The following is a 23,347-nucleotide window of genomic DNA, read 5'->3' as shown; positions in this document are numbered from 1 at the left end:
TAGCCCATTTATAATAAAACTCCAATGAACATAATAGCAATAGTATCTATATCTGTCCTAATTTATAATAAATAGGAATGCATACAAACATTGTATACAGCACTCAAGGTATTAAAAGAACAAGTCATTTAAACATGTTCACAGCTGTGTCTCTAAAAACACAGAGTTCACAAGCAGTCCTGACTGAGACTCACAGGATCTATCTCTGGTTCCCAGGCAGGCCCATCAGACACTTCCCTCCCCTCCACTAAAGGACACCCCTACCAGTAAAGAGGAAAAATAAATCCATGCTTTACATCTAACTAGAAAGTATTAACATTTCCTATTTTCCCATACGGAATTAGAACTATTTTTGTTTTCATTTTAAAACTGTAAAACAAACCACAAAAAAACCTATAAAACTCAGTTACAATTTTCCTAAATCATTTCATTTTTCAATAGATATATTAATTCATAGAAATTCAAAATTTTCAGTTTTAGTACGTCTTTCATACTGATCCTTGTCTTTGCCTGATTTTTCTCTTTTCTTCATTCTCTCCTTTGCCATCCCTTTCAACTTCTCCCTTACTCCCATTTCTCATTCCTTCTTATTTTCCTTCCATCCTATTTCCCTTCAGCAAATGTCTTCTTTAGCTTCCCTTTCTATAAAGCAAAAGTAAGCATGGGTTTTCCCACAAAGAGGTAAGGAAAGCATATTGTAGAATATAGAAGAAAAATTCAGTATCAGAAAGTACTTGCAAATCAATATAGTCACAGGTTTTCCAGTTCTTCCAAAGACCGATGCTTGAACATCACAATGCCAACTAACAAGTTCAGATCTTATAAATGGCACTTTTTAGCAGAAAATAAACATCTGAATATATTGACTAAATAAATAATTGTGTATATCTAATGATAAATGAAATATAAAATAAGTAAATAAGTAGATTTAGTTACCTATTTTCAAACTGTCAGAAAATAATGATCTCTTACACATTTGTTCAAATGGTAATTTTATTAGGCCTCCCAGAATGACGGAAGAATGTAGTGTTTTACCCTTACATCAATGCCAGCTTAATTATATTCTTTTGAAACTTAATAAGATCCTCTATTTTTAAAACTCCCCAAAGAAATCATTCTGGATGCCAGTGATTAATGAGACACTAACCATTAAAATATTCTAATGAGCAAATTCAAAATACTTTTAAAACTATGAGATTTTGGAATGTGACAATTTAACTATTGCAGATCAGTTCCTCACACTTCCTAATGCTTATGTCATAGTCTCCGGAGCACAGAGATGGAGAACTACATACCACAAACAATAAAAACAAATTATTTTAAATTACTTTATAAATTTACTTTAAAAATATTCAGTTTATTTTCTACTAGGAATACATTTATATGATATATATTATATATTATAATATGTTATATATTTTATTATATATATGATGCTATAATCCTTTTTTAAAAAATATTTTGTTACAGATAGCGATTATACATTTAAATTGTATTTTTCCATTTCTTTCTTTAAAATAATTTGAGGGCCGGCTCCGTGGCTTAGCGGTTAAGTGCGCGCGCTCTGATGCTGGCGGCCCGGGTTCGGATCCCGGGCGCGCCCCAGGGCACCGCTTCTCCGTCCAACGCGAGGCCGAGTCCCACGTGCAGCAACTAGAAGGAGGTGAACCTATGACATACAGCTATCTACTGGGGCTTTGGGGGGAAAAAAAATGAATAAATAAAATCTTTAAAAAAAAAAATAAAATAATTTGAAAAATCTCATAGGCACATGATAAGCCAGGTGAGTCTGAAACACAGTCATTATTGGGTAATTTAAAAAATATTAACCTACCTTGCCAATAAAAACTACCAGGACCACCAAGAAGTACTCTGTCAGCCTAGATTAAATCAAACAACAAAAAGATATATATGTAAAAACAGGTAGCTTTAGAAACTGAAAGCAATGTAATAAACATAAAAGCTATGTATACACGTACACATGTATATGACATGTATACATATATATTAAAGCAAACAAAAACATACATCTCAAACTCATCTAATCAGTTTTAGTAATTTTCATTGTACCTTTTCTAAAATACAATAAAATAAACTACAATAAAAATCAAAAAGGAAAGTTATATTCATTTAATATATGAAAATATACAAACATATACACATGTATATTCTGCAGACCATGGCTTCTTTGTACACTTGCATGAAGTACCACTGCAAAGTATTACTGGGTCACAATAAGGAAAAAAGTCACTCCTTAACTTTGTATATTACATTTGTGACACATAGGCAAATTTCCTTTCCAATAATCATTAAAAATTTTTCGGCTAAAGGAAAATTATTTTTATGTCTTGCAGATCTAAACAGGAGTGAAGTTAGAGGGTAAATTTTTCAGAGTATATTATATATACAAATTACACTGGACTAGCATTTCTTATATCTATAACAAATTAAAAGTATTTAATTCAAGGTATTTAGTGTTTGAGCATATTTTAGAAATTTTTTCTTGCTGGAGGTAAGAGAAATTTTTCCCCCTCCAAAGGACATACAGCCTTGTCAAGCTTTCAGCAGACAATCTCCTGCCCTGGCTGTGTAAAAGCTACGTCCAGGTTGTCTGCTTTAAAATGACACCCTTTTTTCAGAAATGAGTTGAAGAAAGCGAACAGTGAATTTAGCAGTGACCATTCACGGTATATGAGACTATTTCTGGGGTTATAGTTAAACAGGCATAGGTACAGAAAACATTGACACTTTTTTTCGAATACAACACCTATATGAAAATACATCATGCAAGTTTAAACCTAATATTTATTAATATATTTTACCTCTGTTTTGCTTCCTTAAATTTTGAATTATGAGTAATTATGAGTAAATTCTAAATTATGAATTTCAAATTGAGCAAATAAAATCAATTACTTAGTAAGGCAAGTTAACTATAATTACTAGTACCTAGTCTAGAAAAAAGTATTTTTTAATAAAATAAAGATAAAATACAAATTTAAAAAAAATAAAATGCTTTACTAGCTTTTCTGAATCACATAATTATATAGTTTCTGCTATTTTAATAAATTTAAGGCACACTTTGCTTGCATTTTCTAAGAAAGCCATATTAAGCTTTCTAAGGAAGCTCTACTTTTAATCAATCAATATATTTTTGAGACCTCTCTAGGAGTAATATCCTCAATTTGATATTCAAATATTCATATATCCCACCAAAAAAAACCGCACACACAAAAGAAAATTATGTAAAGAAAAGTTCTTAAGAAAAAATTCCTTGGAAAATATAAACGAAATTCTTATTTTAGAAAATTAGATAAAAACTATTAGAAAATTAGATAAAAACTATCAGCTCTGGAGAGCATATGAGCTTAGTTAAAAATACATAGAGCCTTGCATACGAGATTTCTTACAATAATTAAATTGCTTCAGCTTTACTTGGTATCTTTAGACACAAAATAAGTGGCAAACATGCATCTTTCTCAGCATTTATTAACTAAAACTCTAATTTTGTAATAAAGCTCCCATTGATAGCTTTTGTGAAAAATCAATTTCAGTCAAAAACAGAAAACTTTAATATTCTATACATTTATCTAACTGGAAATTTTAATATTAAGCCATAATAGTTATCTATTGTCTACTGAGGAGATTTTCTACTATCCTTCACTCCCATTTTGATGTCTATTTCAAATAAACAAAGTCTACAAGGGAGAGAATTAATAAGGCAAAGAATCATGGGTCATTTTTATTAGCTGTTTTCATAAAACAGGTAAGAGTTATAGAGAAGCTAAAGTATTGACCAATTATTTTTAACCATTGTTTAGATAATAAGGTAGATCTGAATCTCATTCAGTCTTAAATGAGAACTTACTTTAGTAAAATCAATGCTGAATCCTCCTTGACAAAATCCCTGTCCATCAGCATCAATATTTTCTAAAATAAAAAGATTGGAAACATACACAAACCCAAAAACAAACAAATAACACAAAACAAAACATGAGAAAAATCTGATATCACTGCAATCATAAGATAATGTACTAGTTTAGTTTCTGGGGATGCTCATTCACTCAGGCACTTAATGAGCTATCATCACGTTCTAAAAAAGTCAGTATGCATGTTCACCAGCACCATTTTCTCAGATATGGCAACGGAGAGATTAAAGTAGCTAGACCAGTCCCCAGGGAATAGAAAGATCACCTGAGATGGTGGATTTCAAAGTACTTATTTTTAACTACAACCCACAGCAAGATTATATTTTATATCACAGCCCACCAACCCAACATACACACATTATATGTGTGCATAATAGATAGACGAATAAAATAAAATTCACAAAACAATATCACTGTTCTTATGTACAGTATATTATATTTTCTATTTTATTATATTTAATTCCTTTTTTAAAAAATTACTGGTTATGACCCACTATTTTGATTTCATAAAACAATGATGAGTTGTGATCTGTGAGTTAAAAACTCCCATCTGAAATTCCTATTTCTTACTATTATTGCCCCACAATTGTTAGGTCTTTGCTAAGTTATTATGAATACTAGAGTAAAGAGAATACACACATTTCTAACACACACATTTCCTATACAAATATTTTATAGCCAACAACAATAAAAAAAATCTATGAAAAGTATAGTTCAGAATTCCAGGAGATGGTCAGACCCTTACTTAATGTTCTGTGAAGAGCAAAATATGAAACTATCCTCACAACACATTTAGTCCTGGGGTCTAATGGAAGTGAACATCTTTAAACATGACACTTTTAAGTATTTTCCAAATGATAATAGACTCAATAGTTTTACTCTTTTGTAGTTACTCCTTTTTTTGTAGTTCTCACAAAAGGAGACAATTCCTGGACAATTAGCCAATTAATTTACATTAACTCTATCATGAGTAATATTGTGCCCAGAAAAGGGGTAAGGATGAACCTGAAGACTCTCCCCTTTTTTTACCTTGAGGATAACAAGGAACAACGGGAAACACTACTCTTGAGTTATCAAGGAATTCTTGTAGCCAATGTTACAATATATAAATAATTATGCTACAGTATTACTGTATTTGCCACCCAAATACAGGAACCAAAAATATTTTCAGTCATGAGGACAACTTCCAAGAATTTTTTCAAATACTCCCATCAAAAATTTTGAAGCCATTTTAAAAACCTGGGAACTGCCCCAAGACTACACACTTAATATCTAAATTTAGAATAGTTTTTAGAAAATAGCCTCAAGAGTGTAATGCTACCCCAATGTAAATTTTTCTAACCAAGAGGGAATGGGAAAATGTGGGCCTGGGGTTTCCAGTGTCTAGTGAATCATACTAAGGAATTCTGCTCTGACCTCAAGTCAGCCGTTTATTTCCTTTATTCAAGTTGCAGCTGGGGGGAACTATTTCAGGCTATTTATAAAGACATCCTTTTTTGATTATCATACTGTATAATTATCTGCTTTATTTGGTTTCCCAGAACGTCCAGCCAGAAAACATGGCTGTCCTTTAAATTTTTCTTAACAGGTACATATTAAACTGAGTGTTTATGCCAATAAATTATTTTATGTTGACTATAACCTATTTCAGTGAAGGCTTTTGTTTTCATTTCTACGATTAATATTTCTCTCATTTGTTAATCCTGACAATATTATAAATCATAATATTATTGATTCTGATAGTAAGAGCAGCTAATGTTTATCAAGCCCTTACTGTGAGCCAGGTACTGTACTAAAGCACTTTCTGTGGTATTATCTGCTAAGACCTTTACAGCAATCCTATGAGAGACACTATTATTATTCACAATTTAGAGTAAGGAAACTAAAGCTTATGGAAATTAAGTAACCTCACCATGGTCAACCAGCTAGTACATAAAAGAGCATGAATCTGAGCCTAGGTGTGTCTACACTGCTAGGCTGCACTACCTCAAATCAATGATGTATTTATAATTCCCTGAGTAGTGAACAAGTGGACGGAAAAGCCAACTAGAAATCCTAAGTGAGAAAAACCTGTATACAAATAACATTATCATCAGAAAGTCAACAGAAGGAACAAAAGACTCAGTCTGAGCACGGAGTTGAAAGAGTATGTAAGTCACATGCTTTGTGGCTCAGGCACTTTGAGAACAAAGATGTTTGGCCTACTGTGTAATGCCGAGAATGGTCAGAGAGACAGTTCTGAAAGGCCAAAAGCAAATGCAATCAGTGAGAAGGTAAGTTTTTCACAGACAGTGAAGTTCTGTGCCCAGGGTGTCCACATAGGTCATGTCAAAAACAAAAGCAAACAAACAAATGAACAACAACAACAAAACCCCACAAACTACCACCACCAAAACAAGCCAAGTCATCAAGAAGTGAGCAATGTAGCCCTATAAAACTGGCATCTCATGTAAAATCACTGGGCTGCATAATTTATTGAAGTATGAAGAGACAAAACACTAACATTGTACCACTGAAGTCTTTCGTCCAAATCAGTGTTTTACCAATGATGAAACACAGGCGCAGAGTGTTAAGTGAATCACCAACAGCCATGCACTCATCACCAGCGAACGCGAGAATACAACCCAGCTTCTCAGATTCCCACTCCTGAGTGTTTTTCCTCTGGGCAGGCTGCCCCTCGTAATTTAGGCCTGTAGGTAGCTGGATATTTCCAAAGTTGAGCCAAAAAGCATGTACAAGGATCAAGGGATCCTGAAAGCCAGATTTACTAGGAAGAAAGGTAATCACTTTGCTTTTTTAAGATTGTTCTTTGTGCTTTTTCTAAGATTTGATGTTTTGTTATTTAGATCAGGGATCAGCAAACTTTTCCTGTAAAGGGCCAGAAAGTAAACATTTTAGGCTTAGGGGCTATACGGTCTCTGTGGCAACTCAACTCTCCTGTTATAGACAACATGTAAACAAATGGTGTGGCTGTGTTCCAATAAAACTTTATTTACAAAAACAGGCTTATAAGCCATAGTTTGCTGGCCTGATTTGGATGTTAAATATTTTAGAAAACAAGGTTTAAAATGATTTTATAATTTCTGTGCCTAAACCAAATAAGTGAAAGCATTATATAATAGATGCATCATGCAAACACTGCCCTAATCCTTTAAATAGATGTTGAGAAAAGAGCTGGTTATTACTGAAGAGGCAACATGACAAAAACGACTAGCCTAACAGGGCAGTATGTCCACAGGGGATCGTCATTACAAAGCTTGTTTTCAGAAGGGTTCCGTGTTCTCTCATGCACCAGAAATTATCCAAAGCTATACTTATGAAAACAGGATGTTTTCTTTGTAGAAAAGCTGTGCTTAATACAGAGGCAACTGAAATGGAAAACATTTTCTATTGTTAGTAATAACAGGAGAAACGTTCCTTTGGAGTAAGACACACCTGGGTCCAAATCCTCATTAGACCCCTCATTACCATAAGACATAGGAAAAAGTGACTTCACCTGTCTGAATCTCAGTTCCCACATCTATCATATGAGAATAAGGGTAATTTTGCCTGTGCGTCCATCGTATAAATGACAAGTTACAAAACTCGTATAGGAGAGTTAGCTCATTCTTCTAAGCCATAAAGTTACCTTCTCACAATAGGAACATTTTTTGCAATACAGAAATGAAAAACACAAATTTAGCCCTCATATTTTCCATACACAACCAAAGACGACAGTACTATGACCCAAATACCAACAGAAAGGTCATGACACAGATGACATCAAGCACCGAGGACAAAGCTGCCAACCTCCTCCACCCTGTGTAGGGTGTGCTCCTGACCTATCCTAATAAACAGCGTGGTTCTGGGTAGGGAACATTCTTTTGATGTTTACCTCTCACTTACAACAAGGAGGGTCAAGGTGCTGAGCTAAGAAATAAGTGTTTGATGAAATCATCCGCAGTTTCTCCGAGGTTCAACTGCCTAGAGTTTTGAGGACTTACTCAGTTCCTTTGATTTGGTGTCACAAGTCGTCTAACGTGGGAAAAAAGAATCTAGCAGTAAGAGTCTTCTGACACAATGTCGTACTTTTGTTACTAATTCTCTCCACTAAACCACCTGGTGACGAGTGGAACACAAAAAATAATGGCGTAAAAAGTGTTTCCAGTATAAACACCACACTGCATTTCAATAAGCTGTTTTTATGTTTCTGGAATAAAGAGGATCTGGAGTGATGGCCAATTCCACAAAGGTGGGGAGGCAGAAGAACTGGAATCTCCAAGGGGAAAAGGATGTACAGAGTTTGGAAAAGCATAATCAAAATTATAAGTGCCCAAAATCATCTTTAGTCACAACATCAATGTCACCTGAAATTTCAAATAAGATTAGAGACCAGTGTGAGATCTTTTGGATGATCAAAAGAGGAATAAGCTTGGTAACAGACTGACAAAGAAACTCTTATTAAAAGCAGGGAAATTCAGATGTAGACTCCTAAGCTTAATGTTTTACCTTCCTATGTAAAGTCTGGCTCTTTAAGACATAATTGTTAATTTTTAACACCATTAATACAAAGCTGTAGTTCTCAAACTTCAGTATCCATCAGAATTACCTTGTAGAGTTTATTAAAAATGCAGGTACCTGGGCCTGACCTAGACCTAGTGAATCACAATCTTTAGTTGTGGGGGTCCCACATCTCTGTAGAGAAGTGCAGCGAAGCATCTTTTGAATAATAGGGACTAAAAATACAGGTTTCCAAAATCACATACTAGTTACTACTAACCAAAGAAGATGAAAATTAGTTCTTAGGGAGACAAGATAAACCTGTTGACTGCACATTCATAATTTCTTTACATGAATAGGATTGTTTTCATTTTGCTGTCATCAAACATCACAATATACCTACAAATTTAACACACGCACACATACATTGTCAACCAACTAGGCTTCCCAGCCCTCTTCTTAGAAGCTGGTACAACTTCCTATACATACTTGATCTGCATGGAGCATACTCAACAGTCTTTGCTCCATCTTGAAGAAAGCATGTTCCAACTGGCTCTCTCTCCTGTTTCATTTCAGTTCTCCAGTGGTACAGCGGGGCACAGGCCTGAATTCAAAGGAGGAGTCCATGACATAGAAATTCTCTGAAAAAATTAGTGTTTCAGACAATCTATACTCTCTCAGAATATAATGTCACTTTCTAAGCATTAATAAAAATTAATCAAACCTATCCTATACCTTAAATTCCCTATTACTAAGTAATGGATAAAGTAGATAAAGATTTAAAAAGAAGTGCTTTTCTCCTATTCTTCTGAAGCCCATAGCTGTAGATTTTTTCTTTTCAAAATAGAAAAATTATTTCAGGTAGCATTCTTCTCGATGTTACATGCTAAGCTGAAGGTCTCAGACTGAATCAACATTCTAACTAAATAACACTCTTGTGCATGAAGAATATACCCCTAAATGATAAGGCAAATAACACATTAAGTAAGAAGACAGTAAAAGAATTTGCAGTGCTTATTTTATTTACTTTCTGAATAAACTATGACCTTTTGGTTTTCAAAGTCACAGATTTCAATACCATGTACAAGCAGTAGAATAATGCATGTTTTAACAGCAAAGTAATCTACCAAAAGTGTAACAATTTAATTTGCTGAAAAAAAGTTCAATGAATTTTCTATAATACTTTTTGAAGCAAAACATGTACACAACACTACAGACATCAACATTGGGTTATTTTATATTTACCCTGAAAAAACTGAAAGTCGGTCATTGTTGCTACTTCTCTACAGGTACTTGATGTTCCAGAGTGGATTATTTGCTACTTGTGCTTATTTCCGCTTCTTTGTACCTCTTTCTACCTACAATGCCCCTACTCTCACCCCACCTTTCATCTCCACTTCCTAAAATTTGACATGTTCTTGAAAGTTCTGCTGAAATTTCACTTCCTCAATAAATCCTTTCCCGATGCCCCACAATCAGATGGAAAAAAAAAAAGACACTAATAAATACAAAGCAGGTAGTTAAAATAGGGAAGGGTTCTCTGAGGAAATGACATTCAAGCTGCAATCAGAATGACAAGGAGCTAGCCAAGTGAAAACCAACAAGATGAGCATAACACTGGCAGAGGAACACAAACACGAAGGTACTAATTGAAATGACTTGGCATGTGGAAGGAATAACAAGACCAGTGTAGCTAAAGTACATAAAACAGAGTGAGATGATGCCAAAGAGAGAGCAGCCAGAGACCTGATTATAGAGATGCTTATAAAAGCCAGGCATGTGATTTTTATTCTGAGAGTGATGAAAAGCTGCTTGACTGTTTGAATCAAGAAGGTGAAATGCTCTGGTTCACTCTGGTCCTTGTATGGAGAATGGATCGTAGTTGGGTGAGAGAGGAAGCAGAGAGATGAGAAGGGCCACTGCACTGGCCCAGGAGAGCAATAATGGTGGCTGGGTACCGGGGAGAAATAGTGGAGATGATGATTTATTGATGGATGTGGGATATATTCTGGAAGCTGGAGGCAGAATTGGCAAGGCTCGCTGGTGGACGGGGTAGAAAGTCACGCCTCTAAATAAGCTGGGCAAGTTTTGTATAGCAGTTATTTTTGTGTTTTTTCCTTTTAGATGGAGGGTAACAAGAGTTCTATTTTGGCCATGTTCATTTTTAGTAATATGTGAGACATCCAAATGGAAATGCCAAATAGTAGTTTGGGAATATGGATGCTTTAAAGATCCAAGGAGAATTTGAGAGCTAGAGATACAGCTTTGGGGATTATGACACATAGATTGTATTTATAGCCATGGGACAGGATAGGAGCAGCTAGGTAAAAGGTGTAGTTAGAGAAGACTGGGGGCTCAGAACAAAGCTCAGGGACACCCCAACATCTAGAAATTGGGCAGAAAGAGGGACCATTAAAGGAGACTGCAAAAGAGCAGCCAGCGAGATGGGAGAAAACCAGAAAAGTATAGTGTTCCAGAAGCTAAGGGAAGAAAACTATTTCAAAAAGAATGGTCAACAGACCTTGCTGAATGGTGCTGAGGGGGACAAGAAAAATGAGAATAAGGACCAGTGGATTTCAGTGACCTGAAAGTCAAGGGTAACCTTGGCCATGCCTACTGGAGCCTGACTGGAATGGTTGGGAAGAGAATGTGACGTGAAGAAATGGAGATGGTTACTATAGAAAACACTTGCAAAGCCTCTGAAAAGGGGAGCAAAGGAATGGAGCCAGAGCAGTGGGGAAGACGAGGCAAAGGGAAGGTGGTTTTATTTTTAAGGAGAGGAGGTACTACAGAGTTTGATTAATCAAAGGCACACTATTCCTAAACCTGGCTGGATAAAAACCAACTGACAGGAGCTATCAAGACGGGCAGGAGAAACGGACAATGTAGGAAAGAAGGTGGAAAGGAGCAGAAGCTACTTGTCTGTGAAGGGCAAGAGAGACGGTACCCTTAGATGGGGTGGCCTTTGATCAGAGCCATCTTATCTCATTATGCCCTGTGCCCCTGAGCACAGTGAGTTTTACTATCAGCTTTCAAATATAAAACTTCCTGTTTCCACACAAACTGACTAAACTCACCTATGAGTAAATATCCAAACGACTTACCAAAATTTTATCCTGTTTTGATCTCACAGATGCTCCAAACCACTGGTGGGACTTAAACTCCAATGGATCATCCTTGGCATAATCTCTGTTGCCTAAAAAAAATATTGTGAGGGGTGAGAAACAAAATATATATTCTTAGCATAACTCAGTTTATTCTAATCCAGCCAGGTTTACAAAGAGTGTGCCACTGATAAATCAAATTCCACATTGGCTAGTCTCATATACTTTATATGCATTAGGGACTTGCAACTAATCAGAAAAATAAAATACAGGATAACTTAGAAGTATCTCAGGGCTGTTATTAACCCCGTCAATTATCATAACGCAGATACGAAAAAGTAACAGTAAGTGAAGTCTTACAGTTGCTAAATTATAAGATAATTACTAAATAAATACTTGATATTAAACAAATACTTGTAAAATAATTAACTATTAAACAAATATGATTACTTTCTGTACTCCCAAAAGTTCTTCCTGTGGCATAAAGATATTTATGAAAATAAAACGCTATGAAACGCCTTTGTAGAACACCAGTAGTAAAAGACTAAAACGTGTGCCAATGACACGGTAACACGAGAGTTAAAATCTAGGAGATGTGATTTGGCTGGTAGGAAAAAGAATTAGATTTGGCACACTACATGCAAACGATTATTGAGAAAATTATTCCAAAAGTACCAGGCGCTCAGGTAAAGCACTGTAGATTTAAAAAGAAAAAGATAAAAATCTTTTCCATGGAAAAGCTCTTGATCTGGTCAAGGAAAAAATTACAGAAATATATGCATAAAGTATTTTGGAAAGGGGAGACTATTTTTAAAGATTAGTTTATTCCTCTTAAAATCTATTTATAATAATTATACTTTATAAACATATATTTCAATAACTATATTGGACAAACACATCAGACAAGTGTCAATTTAAAGAATGCCAGCCCACAGGTAAATATCATCAAAACGTTTGGTTAAATCTGTTCCCTAATCCTCACCCATCTAAGGTAGTGCTTATAGTTATTCAATTCCATTCTAAAGATTTATGACCAGTTGAAGAGTTATAAATAATCAATGAGAATTTCAATAATGCCAGATGTCTTACAGGCAAGGTGAAGGGTGTAACATTATTCATTGTACTATTCTTTTAACTTTTTCGTTGTTTCGGAAAAAAAATTTTTAATATGTCATTCTCCAAAGGTCTCTTTCTATCTGTAAACACCACTGTTGTTTGTCAGTGGTGACAAAGGCACCATTATGTAAGTAGAGGAAAGGAGGAACATACACAGAACTAGCTAGTATATGCCCTTCACCATGAAAACCAAGGTTTCCCAACAGTGGTTGGCTTGCCTCTGAAGCGTATGTGCACCACGTTCTCCCCACTGGAAACAACACACATCAGTGACCTACAGATCACCAGATAGTCCACAGACTCCCTTACCTTTCCCATCCTTCCATGGTTAGGTTAAAGCCACACAACTAGTTCTTGCCAATAAGCTAAGAGCCAAAGTGGCAGGTGTTGCTTCCAATTCAAATCAGTTAGTAAATATGAGTCTACTAATCATCAAGGAAATGCAAATCAAAACTACAATAAGGTATCATCTCACACCAGTTAGGATGGCTATTATCAAAAAACAAACGATAACAAGTGTTGGCAAGAACGTGGAGAAAAAAGACTGTATACTGTCGGTAGAAACGTAAATTGGTACAGCCATTATGGAAAACAGTATGGAGGTTACTCAAGAAATTAAATCCCACTTCTGGGTATATACCCAAAGGAAATGAAATCACTCTCTCCAAGGGATATCTGCACTCCCATGTTCACTGCAGCATTATTCATAATAGCCAAGACATGGAAGCAACCTAAATGTCTATTGACGGATGAACAAAAAAAGAAACTGATATATACATACAATGGAATATTATTCAGCCAAACAAAAGAAGGAAATTCTGCCAGTTGAAGCATCACGGATGGATCTGGAGGACATTATGGTAAGTGAAATAAGCCAGACACACAAAGACATATACTTCATTATATCACTTATATGTGGAATCAAAAATAGTCAACTCATTAAAAAACAAAGAAAAAAAGAGTGGATATGAGTTCTCCATGTTTTCTCTCTCCCATCCCTGAGGGAGAAGAATAGACAGAATTGCTTGCTGGAAGCAGCCTCAGTCCAAGTTTCTAAACCACAAGAACAGCCAAATGATCCATACTAGATGATGACATGAGCAAGAAAAAATCTTTTTTTAAGTAAGATCTGGGGTTTTGTTTGTAAATAAAGCATGCTGTTACTAAAGTATAGTCCAGCAGAGTCTGAGTAATATATATTCTAAAGATATAATGCTATTTCCAAAAGGGCCTGACCTACAACTACAAAGAAGCTTAGCCCCTGGAAGAACTAAATTCAATTGACAGTTTTTCAAGGATTTTAACCATAAAATTTATGGTTACAAGTTATTTAATAGGACTTTTTTTATTCCACTGCAAGCTAACCTACTGTGTTGCTGGCTTTCTATTCTATTCCCTTCTACAAAGGAAATGAGGGCATTTTCCCCCTCACATTAGTGAATCAGGAGAAATACGACTGTGAAGGAAACAGCTGCTGCTCGGGAAGATTCACTTCTACTCACCAACCCTTAAGATCACAGCATCATGATCAACTCAAGTAATCTTAGCCCGAGGGAACCGCGTTTATGAGCTAATCGTATTTGAACAAAACGTGCAACAACTGCTCCTTCCTGCTTCTGTTTTCCTTTAAAACAAAGCCTTTTCAGCAAGACCTTAAAGATGTCCCAGCAGAAGCCACGCTTTTCTATGAGAGGAAATCTTAGGTTGAACAGAAGTACCACATCAGAAAGGTTCAAATTAAGGCTCCATATAGTTTCCTCTTCATCTCTAAAACTTCAAAAACAAAATGATACAGAACCAAATCGCTCTATTCCTGCCAATACAAGTATTCCTGCCTACAAGACAATGATATAGATTCCTCAAAAATGTCAATGTCGTGAAAGACCAAAAAAGCAGGGAACTGTTCAAGATTCAAAGAGAACAAAGGGACACAGCAACCCAAGGCAGGATGTTATCTTTGAATCTTGTGTCTAAACATTGTTTTTATGTTACAAAGGACTTTATTAGCATAAGTGTGGAAATTTAAATATGGACTGTAGAGCAGATAACAGTATTGTAATAATAAATGACACTTTTCTAGTCTGTGATGATAGTACCCTGGTTATATAAGGGGAGGTCCTAGTTCTTAGGAGATACATGCTTAAATATTTTGGGGTAAAGGGTCACACTGTCTGCAACAGGGGTGAGTCTAGGTGAAGGGTGTAGTGTTGTTCATTGTATTACAGTTCCAAATTTTCCATAAGTTTGAAAATTTTCAAAATAAAACTACAGCAACAAACAAGTACACATGATATGTACTATAAGGGCCAAACAGGCTATCTTCTATTTCTCTTTATTTGAACTCTTTATTGTATTTATTCTGATTACAAAACATTACCAAATTAAAACATGAAACATAAAATAAAGCCATATGCAAAGATGAATCTAAATACCACAACCCCACCATTAAGAAATGATCTCTGCTAATATTTTGGTGTCTATCCTAAAGACTTGTTTCATGAATACATGAAAATCCTTTTATACGTAAAATAGATATTTTTAAGCCAATATTTAAAAAACATTCAAGTTATTATTATATATAAATGTATGTACCTTTTTTCCCCTTAACAGTATGTCACAAAGGTAGACCTACAGTATCATTTTCATCGTTGTGTGGTACATCATTATACAGCCATACAGTAGTTTATTTAACCAATCCCCTGTATCTCCTTCAGTTTCAAATTTAGAAATATTTCTATTTTGATTTAAGAGACTTACATATTCCCTCAAAGTCACATCTACTTCCTCTTCCAATATACACAAGAAGCTCAGCATAAAACTATTGTTAGGGTCTGAGACATGGGCTCATTGCTAAAATAAAATGATAAATCCCCCAGAAAATGATGTGTAATATACAATATTATTCTGATGGGTAAATTTTTAACAAGGTCCAAGATATACCTATTTTTTATACGCAAGAGTTCCCTTACCCTCAGTCCCCAGCTCCCTAAACAAGTCACGCTCAATCCCACCTGCAGGCCTTTGTACCCAAGGCCCTCTAGCCTGGAAAACCTTCCTTCCACTCTTGATTCAAACCCTACCTGAAAATTCAGTTGCAGTTGTCCATTTATGACCCCAACACACGATGAAATGGTAGTCTGCCTCTGAAGGAAATACCTGTCTAACAAAAGAGACAGTCACAGGAACAAGTAATTACGGTAGAGGTATGGGTAGAGGACGGGTAAAGAGTACTGGGAGAAGGGTGGCAGAGGAAAAGGGAGGGAGTGCTTTCTGGGCCAAGAGAAAATCCTGTGCAAAGAAAGGAAAGAGCGGATATTCTTGATTTTTTTAGAGAACTTTGAGTTGTTCACTGTGATTAGCGAGAAGGGTCAGGAGGGGAGTGGTTGTTCAGAGCTTTTCTACAAGGCTAACAGGCTTCATGGGGTTTTTGAATTGCCCTCTACACTAAGCAGTTTTTCTTTAATTATATTCCTGAAAGGTTGACGAGAACTTTCCTCTTTGTAAAATGTTATCCTGTTCTCTTCCTCTCACTTTGAAAAATTGTCTCCATGAATTTTTTTTTTCCTGAACAAACGGACTTTTCTCCAAATGCGCATGTGACGGCACAGGCTGCTGCTGTGCTGTGTCAAGTGGCATATGCTTCTCATCGCTACCATGTTCTATTTCCTATTTTAAAAAAGCATCGAAAACATCCCCTGCCATAATGATTATGATATCTGCCTTTGTGGACATCAGGTTTCGCTTAAGCTAGAAAATGTCATGGAAAATAAGTACAATTTTTACAATTTTTTTTTTTTTTTGGTTTTATTTACATCATCAAGTATTGTGGAGCACAGAAATCCATAGTTCTTTCCATATGGCAAGCTATTTATCAATAGTATTGAATGAGAATGAAGGAGCACCAGTCAAATGTGAAAAAACATCAGGCAACGTGGTTGTTTTTGATAAAAAGGTACATTTGAAAAATCTGGAGCTTTATTAAAACTTAGATGTGCTCAAAAACAACAGCCATGTCTTAAAGCATCATGTGATGAATGTGTTTTCAATTACATTACCAAACAAAAGAAGTCAAATATATCTGAATATAATGCATTGGCATATACTGGCATCCAAAACTTTGCCAACAGTCTTCAAGAAAATATCTATCACCCATTGCTTTGAAGGCCTTCAGCTTCAACAGGGTCATAACCTCAAATTACCGTTTGCTCAATAGGAGGTTCTTTTTTACCAACCAGAACTTTTTTTCCAGAGATTAAGTCTGAAAATACTTGATTCAACATCAGGCAGAGTTTCACTTGCAGGAAGTGTGAATAGAGGTGGGTGGGGAGAAAGGAAAGGAAAGCCTGCTCTCCAAACAGACTGACGAGAAGTTCATTCATGAGCTGGCTGAAACTGGCAGCTAATCCGGGAGCATGAGTGAAGTAAATATTTTGAGTCACAGCCCTGAAGTCACCATTTCAAGTGATGCCGGAAGCCCACAGGCTGTTTGGACCATGCCACCAGCCTTGAGAGGGAAATCGGATAAAGACAACTGCAGAAATTCCAGTGCTGGAAGAAATGCCTCCTCAGGCAGCGGTCAAGAACGAACAAGGATTTCTGTCTGTAATTCTGTAAAACACCTTGGAATATTGGCTCTCATCTCTCAAATAAATTAAAGGGAAAAAGAGTATCTCTCACAATGGGGTAAAGATGAGAAGAAACTGATCTGTATTATATAAATTAACATAAGTCTCTGTACTATCACTTTCAAAAATACACAGAGAAAAATGCTGCTAAAGAAACCTGAAGTTAACTAGCAAGTAAATCACTAGAAACGAAAATTTAATGTCTATTTTTCAGCTTTTAAATTCGTCAATTGCACTTTACTAGACTCCCGTGATTGAATATTTGAGGACAGAAACATTGAACAGAGCAAATTGTCATAGCTTTAGACTCTGCCAACTCTTCTCATTTCTTCCCATTTCCTTGGAGTGTTTCAAAGACACTGCCAAATATTCAACACCCCGGAATTACAGGGGGTGCTCATTTTTAAGACAAAGTTATCTTATTACCCTAAAGCTAAATTTTTTGTTTCTTCTTTCACGCCTAAAAATATCTTTTGGAGCAACAATATTATGTCATCCTTTTGGAAAAGGCCAAAGTCAAGAAGAATGCCAAAGCATCAGACAAGCAAGACAGTAAACCGCTATTTGGAAGTTACCTGTATTTTTAGTCATTTTGTTCCCATTCATTCCTATATGACTATTAATAATGAAATGATTTAGGTCATCAGAGAGCCTGTTTTTTGCCCAAAAAAGTGGCTATTAAAACAATGTAATGTACAGCATGGTGACTATAGTTAATAATACTCTGTTGCGTTTTTGCAAGTTGCTGAGATCAGATCTCAAAAGTTCTCATTACAAGAAAAAAATTCTGTAACCACGTGTGGTGACGGATAGTTAACTAGACTTACTGTGGTGATCATTTTGCAGTATACACAAATAGTGAATCATTATGTTGTATACCTCAAACTAATATAATGTTATATATTAATTATATCTTAATTTAAAAAAAAAAGAGCCTAAGAAGGCAAAAACATAAAACCCAGGTCTGGTGTGTTTGTTTTGTTTTATTGACATATAACTGACGTCAATGCTCCTTTATGATGAATTGCAATTTACCCTGTTTTGGTTTTTATTTATTAACAATGCCACCCCCACATTCATCTAATAAAATAGACAATCTGCTTCCTTAAGCAGTTTTTTACCTCAAACATCACTTTTGCTCAGTTGAACTTCCTATAACAAATTTGCCTGAAAGAAAAATTTCCCCATGTTGCTTACTTTTATATTATATTATATTAGTGAAAATTAACAAGTCAGAAGAAATCTCTTTGATCATTCATTTAAATAAATAAATCATGGGTTCCTCCTATGTCTAAATGCAAGGAATATAGCAGTAAATGAGACAGATAAGGTCCCTGCTTTCAAGGGAGAGAAATAATAATTATACAAGATATTTCTGGAGAGTCACAAATGCTCTAAAAGAAAATCAAGAGAAGACGATGAAGAGGCAGTCAGACATTGCTATTATCATGTATTTGTAAAGTAAGGCCGTTGTGAAATAATGTATTTCATCAAGTCAGAGCTGCAAATATTCAGATACTAACATCTTTGAAATCTGAACATGTATTACAGCCAATGGTGACTTATAATTAGCAAGATTTTTTAGTAGTAAGTAAATAGTCCATTTTAACATCAATAGCACCCTTACATTTACAGTCAACTGATTTTTGACAAAGGGGTCAAGAAAATTCAATGGGAAAGAAACAGTCTTTTCAACAAATGGTGCTGGGGCAATTGGATATCCATATGCAAGATGAATAATTTGGAAACTCTCTCTCAAACCATACAAAAAAACAACTAAAAATAGATCACAGACTTAAATGTAAGAGCTAAAAGTATAAAATGCTTATAAGAAAACAAGAATAAACCTTCATGATCTTAGGTTAGACAATGATTTAGGAAACCAAAAGTACAAGAGATAAAAGGTTGATGAATTGGATTTAATCAAAATTTAAAACTTTTATGCTTCAAAAAACACCATAAAGAAACTGAAAGACAACCCACTGAATGGGAGAAAATATTTGCAAAGCATGTATTTGACTGGAGACTTGTATCCAGAATGAATATATATATCTCCCTCTTACAGTTAAAGAATAAAAAACAACCTAATTAAAAATAGGCAAAGGACTTGAATAGATATTTCTCCAAAGGAGATATACACATGCCCAACAAGTACATAAAAAGATGCTCAACATCATTAGCCATCAGGTAAATGCAAATCAAAACCACAATGAAATACCACTTCACACTCACTAGGATGGTTATAATTAAAAAACAAAAAAGACAAAAAATAACAAGTGTGCATAAGGATGTGGAGAAACTACAACTCTCATCTATTGCTAGCAGGAATGTAAAATGGTGCGGCCACTTTTTAAAAGAATTTGGCAGTTTCTTAAAATGTTAAACATAGAGTTACTATATGACCCAGCAATTCCACTCCTAGGTATCTATCCAAGAGAAATGAAAAATAGATCCACACAAAGACTTGCACATGAATGTTCAAGTAGCAGCATTATTCCTAATAACCAAAAAGTAGAAACAACCCAAATGTGCCTTTACTGGTGAATGGATAAACAAGGGATCATGGAATACTCCTGGGCAATAATAAAAGAAGGGAGCACTGACACCTGAGACAACATGGATGAACCGCCAGACACAAAAGACCACATATTATATAATTCTATTTATATGAAATATCCAAAAAAGGGAAATATATAGACATAGAAATTGTGATTGCTTAGGGTTGGGGGTACAAATGAGGAGTGGTTAACAATGAACACAAGGTTTCCTTTTAGGGTGACGGAAATGATCTGGAATTACATTTTAATAATATCTGTAAAACTCTAAAAATATGGTAAAATTCATTGAATTGTACACTTAGGTCAATTTTATGGTAAATTATACCTCAAGCTGTTTAAAAAAACAAATGACAAACTTGTCAGGTTTCAGAAATCCTGCAACAATAAACAGAAATGTATGTATATAATAAGACTTTTTCAAAATTAATGAAAAATAAACAGATGCATCAGTAGGGTAACAGACCAAGAATAAGAATAGATAATACAAAACAAAAAAACCAGACAGAGCTAAAGAGAAAAGACTCAACCTCCCTAGAAATAAGAAATGCAAATTAAAACAAGATAAATGTTTCACCTGTCAGATTAAGAAAGAAACTATCAGGCTTGGTTTGCAGACAAGTTGTATCAATGTTTTCCTACTTGGCAAATACGTATCAAAAGTGTGTTAAAAACACATTTCTTTGATTCCTAAATTTTTAGAAATTAATCCTAAATAAATAATTAAAAATATGAACAAAAACTTAATAAGCATGTTCAAAGCATTGTTCTGATAGTTAAAAAAAAAAAACAGCAAGGGGCCGGCCCAGTGGCGTAGTGGTTAAGCTCGTATGCTCCGCTTCGGCAGCCCGGGGTTCACAGGTTCGGATCCCGGGCACAGACCTACTCACCATGCATCAAGCCATGCTATGGCAGCATCCCACATACAAAATAGAGGAGGATAGGCATTGATGTTAACTCAGGGCCAATCTTCCTCAGCAAAAAGAGGAAAGATTGGCAACAGATGTTAGCTTAGGGCCAATCTTCCTCACCAAAAAAAACAAAAAAAAGCAAAATGCCCAACACAATAGGAGATAGACTGAGTAACCATTATAATTTTATGTATTTACACACACACACAGACACATGCAGAGTATATACACAGGCCATAAGGTACATACGCAAACATGTTATACACACCCATACAAATATATCCTATGGCCATCGGTTTCCTGGGTGGGAGGATTTGGGAGATTTTTATTTTCTTTTTGCCTCTCAAGTGTTTTCTCATTTTTCCAATCAATGAATATGCATTATTTGCATAATGTTTTAAAAGGTAAAAAAAAAAAAAAAGTAGTGTGGATATGTATCCACTAATCTTCACATACAAAAGCTTAGTTAGGAACTTCTAGATCCCCCCTTAGTTAACTTTATGTTTACATTTTCATCTCCCACACATAAAGGAGTTTTAGTTCATAAAATTCAAGAACACTTAAATTGAACAAGTTCTTCCTAGCAATTTTGACAAGCATTATCCTTCCCATTCCTCGATGTCTTACAGTCCAATTATTAACAGTAGAATATTGCAAAACATAATTCATTAAAAAAAATCTAAATTCCAGATATTACTGAAGACCAAAATGGAGGTTAATGATTTCTTTGACTTAGTAAGAAAACATGGTTTCTTAGTTTATTTAAGAAACTCGGATAGACAATAAGTAGTGGTTAGATATTAGTAACAGTGAAAGGATGATTTGCTTTAAAAACTTCAAAGTGTCTTCAAATGTCTCTAGATGCATAATTATATTGACTTAAAATGACAAGAGATAAAGTTCTCTAAATCCAAAGTGTCTGGAGTCCAGACTACTGAAAAACTCATCAGTTGTGAATATAAAAATAAGTTCTGAACTCATAATCTACAAACATGAGAAAGTGTTACTAATTTACACAGAGCTGTCCAGAAACACCTTTTATATAAAGTTAGATATAACTGTTTTCCAAGAGCAAACAAAAAGAGTCAAAAGAAAACAGGATGAAGCTGGGATTGGTTTTTATTTATTTATTGAGTTATTACTACCACAGGGAACAGAGACTCAAAATCTCCCTGTCCTTCCATGAGCAATTCCGATGATTTGGCTGGAGCCAGCACAAAGAATACAGGCCCTTTGAAAACACCCACTGCTTTATCAATGCTGGCTTGTTTCCTCCTAGTGATGAGAAGGAAATGATCCTGAAAGCATCTAACATTTTAAAACAAAAACTCTTTACTGGAGATTAAAAAAAAAAAAAAGCCAAGTCAATGTTAAGTCTTAAAATAAAGGGTATGAGTCAGGTCAAAGTGGGAAGGGAAGGGGATGGGCTTTAAAGGATCCTATGAATTTAATTCGGGTGAAACATTTAAAGTGTTAAAATACTGACTAACTGCATGAATCTTAGCCAACTAGTAATAAAGAATTAGATTAATTGACTTCTAGGTTGCCTAACAGCTCTTCATTTGTATAATTCTGTACCAAGGGATAACAGATTATATCAAGAAAAACAGTTTCATTAAAAAAACTCACACAAATCTTTAGAACAAATTTGTTTTGTATTAACAAGGAAAGGGAGACTACCTTTCTCTGTGTTTTTAATTTCTAATTTGCAGGACTGTCGCAACTGTAGGGATATCTAGACACAACCCCGAAAGACAGAAAATTCACCAAGAGGACAAAGTCAAACTAAAGAGGCCATTTCTGAGTCTGTCTGATTGTTTTAATTGCAAGGAGTTGAAAACTGTATGGCATAGAGGCCACAGGGAGGCTTAAAGTTTTCTATTTGCTATTAAATGCAAGGAGCAGGAATATATCCAGAAAATACTCCTAAGCATTTTTCTTGACCAGAGAGACCTGGCATGGCCAGGGTCTGCCCACAGCCTACAGCCAAGCCCTTCTGAGAATAAGCAGAGAGTGTTCCAGCAAGCTGTTTTGGGTGGGCAGGGGAGTAATTGGACTTCTGACTTTTTCTAGGACAGATATTGTTGGTGAGAAGTGACATCCATTCATTGAATTGGGAATATAAAGAGAGGAGCTTCTCCCTTTTTTCAGGGATGTATTAAACAATCATGCAGACAAGCTGGTATTTCTGGGTTTGTTTTTTGTTTTTATTTATTTATTTTTTCCCCCAAAGCCCCAGTAGATAGTTGTACGTCATAGTTGCACATCCTTCTAGTTACTGTATGTGGGACGTGGCCTCAGCATGGCCCGAGAAGTGGTGTGTCGGTGCACGCCCGGGATCCGAACCCGGGGCCGCCAGCAGCGGAGCGCGCGCACTTAACCGCTAAGCCACGGGGCCGGCCCAAGCTGGTATTTCTAAACCAAGAGACTTTGATGGCGCGAGGTGCTACATGTTCTCCTCCTTCGGGGAGCATCATCAGTCTATCTTTTTGGAAAAGACTTGCTATTGAGAAAACTGGGCAATGGTCAGTCTGTCAGTAACATCCGCTTCCTAGAAAAGGAAAGCATGTTGCAAGGAGAGGATTTTCCCAACTGTCATCATAACAGGTTAAAATACAAACCAAGATATAA

At 35.5% G+C, this 23,347-nt stretch overlaps 1 protein-coding gene across 2 annotated transcripts in view; it reads right to left on the bottom strand.

Annotated features, from left to right (window-relative positions):
* Positions 1-23,347, bottom strand: part of ITGAV (integrin subunit alpha V) — a 94,090-nt gene that overhangs the window by 48,688 nt on the left and 22,055 nt on the right. For both annotated transcript variants that reach the window (XM_014784671.2, XM_004426711.3), the window contains exons 3-6: positions 11,510-11,601; positions 8,895-9,009; positions 3,866-3,927; positions 1,835-1,880 (exon numbers count right to left, since the gene is read on the bottom strand). In XM_014784671.2, the coding sequence (XP_014640157.1) occupies positions 1,835-1,880; positions 3,866-3,927; positions 8,895-9,009; positions 11,510-11,601 (315 nt within the window). The remainder of the gene's footprint in view (positions 1-1,834; positions 1,881-3,865; positions 3,928-8,894; positions 9,010-11,509; positions 11,602-23,347) is intronic.

The sequence above is a fragment of the Ceratotherium simum genome, chromosome 9, assembly GCF_057802395.1.
Source record: "Ceratotherium simum simum isolate JZ-2026a chromosome 9, ASM5780239v1, whole genome shotgun sequence".
In the NCBI taxonomy this organism is placed as follows: Eukaryota; Metazoa; Chordata; class Mammalia; order Perissodactyla; family Rhinocerotidae; genus Ceratotherium; species Ceratotherium simum.
This window is presented reverse-complemented; position numbering and strand designations above follow the sequence as displayed.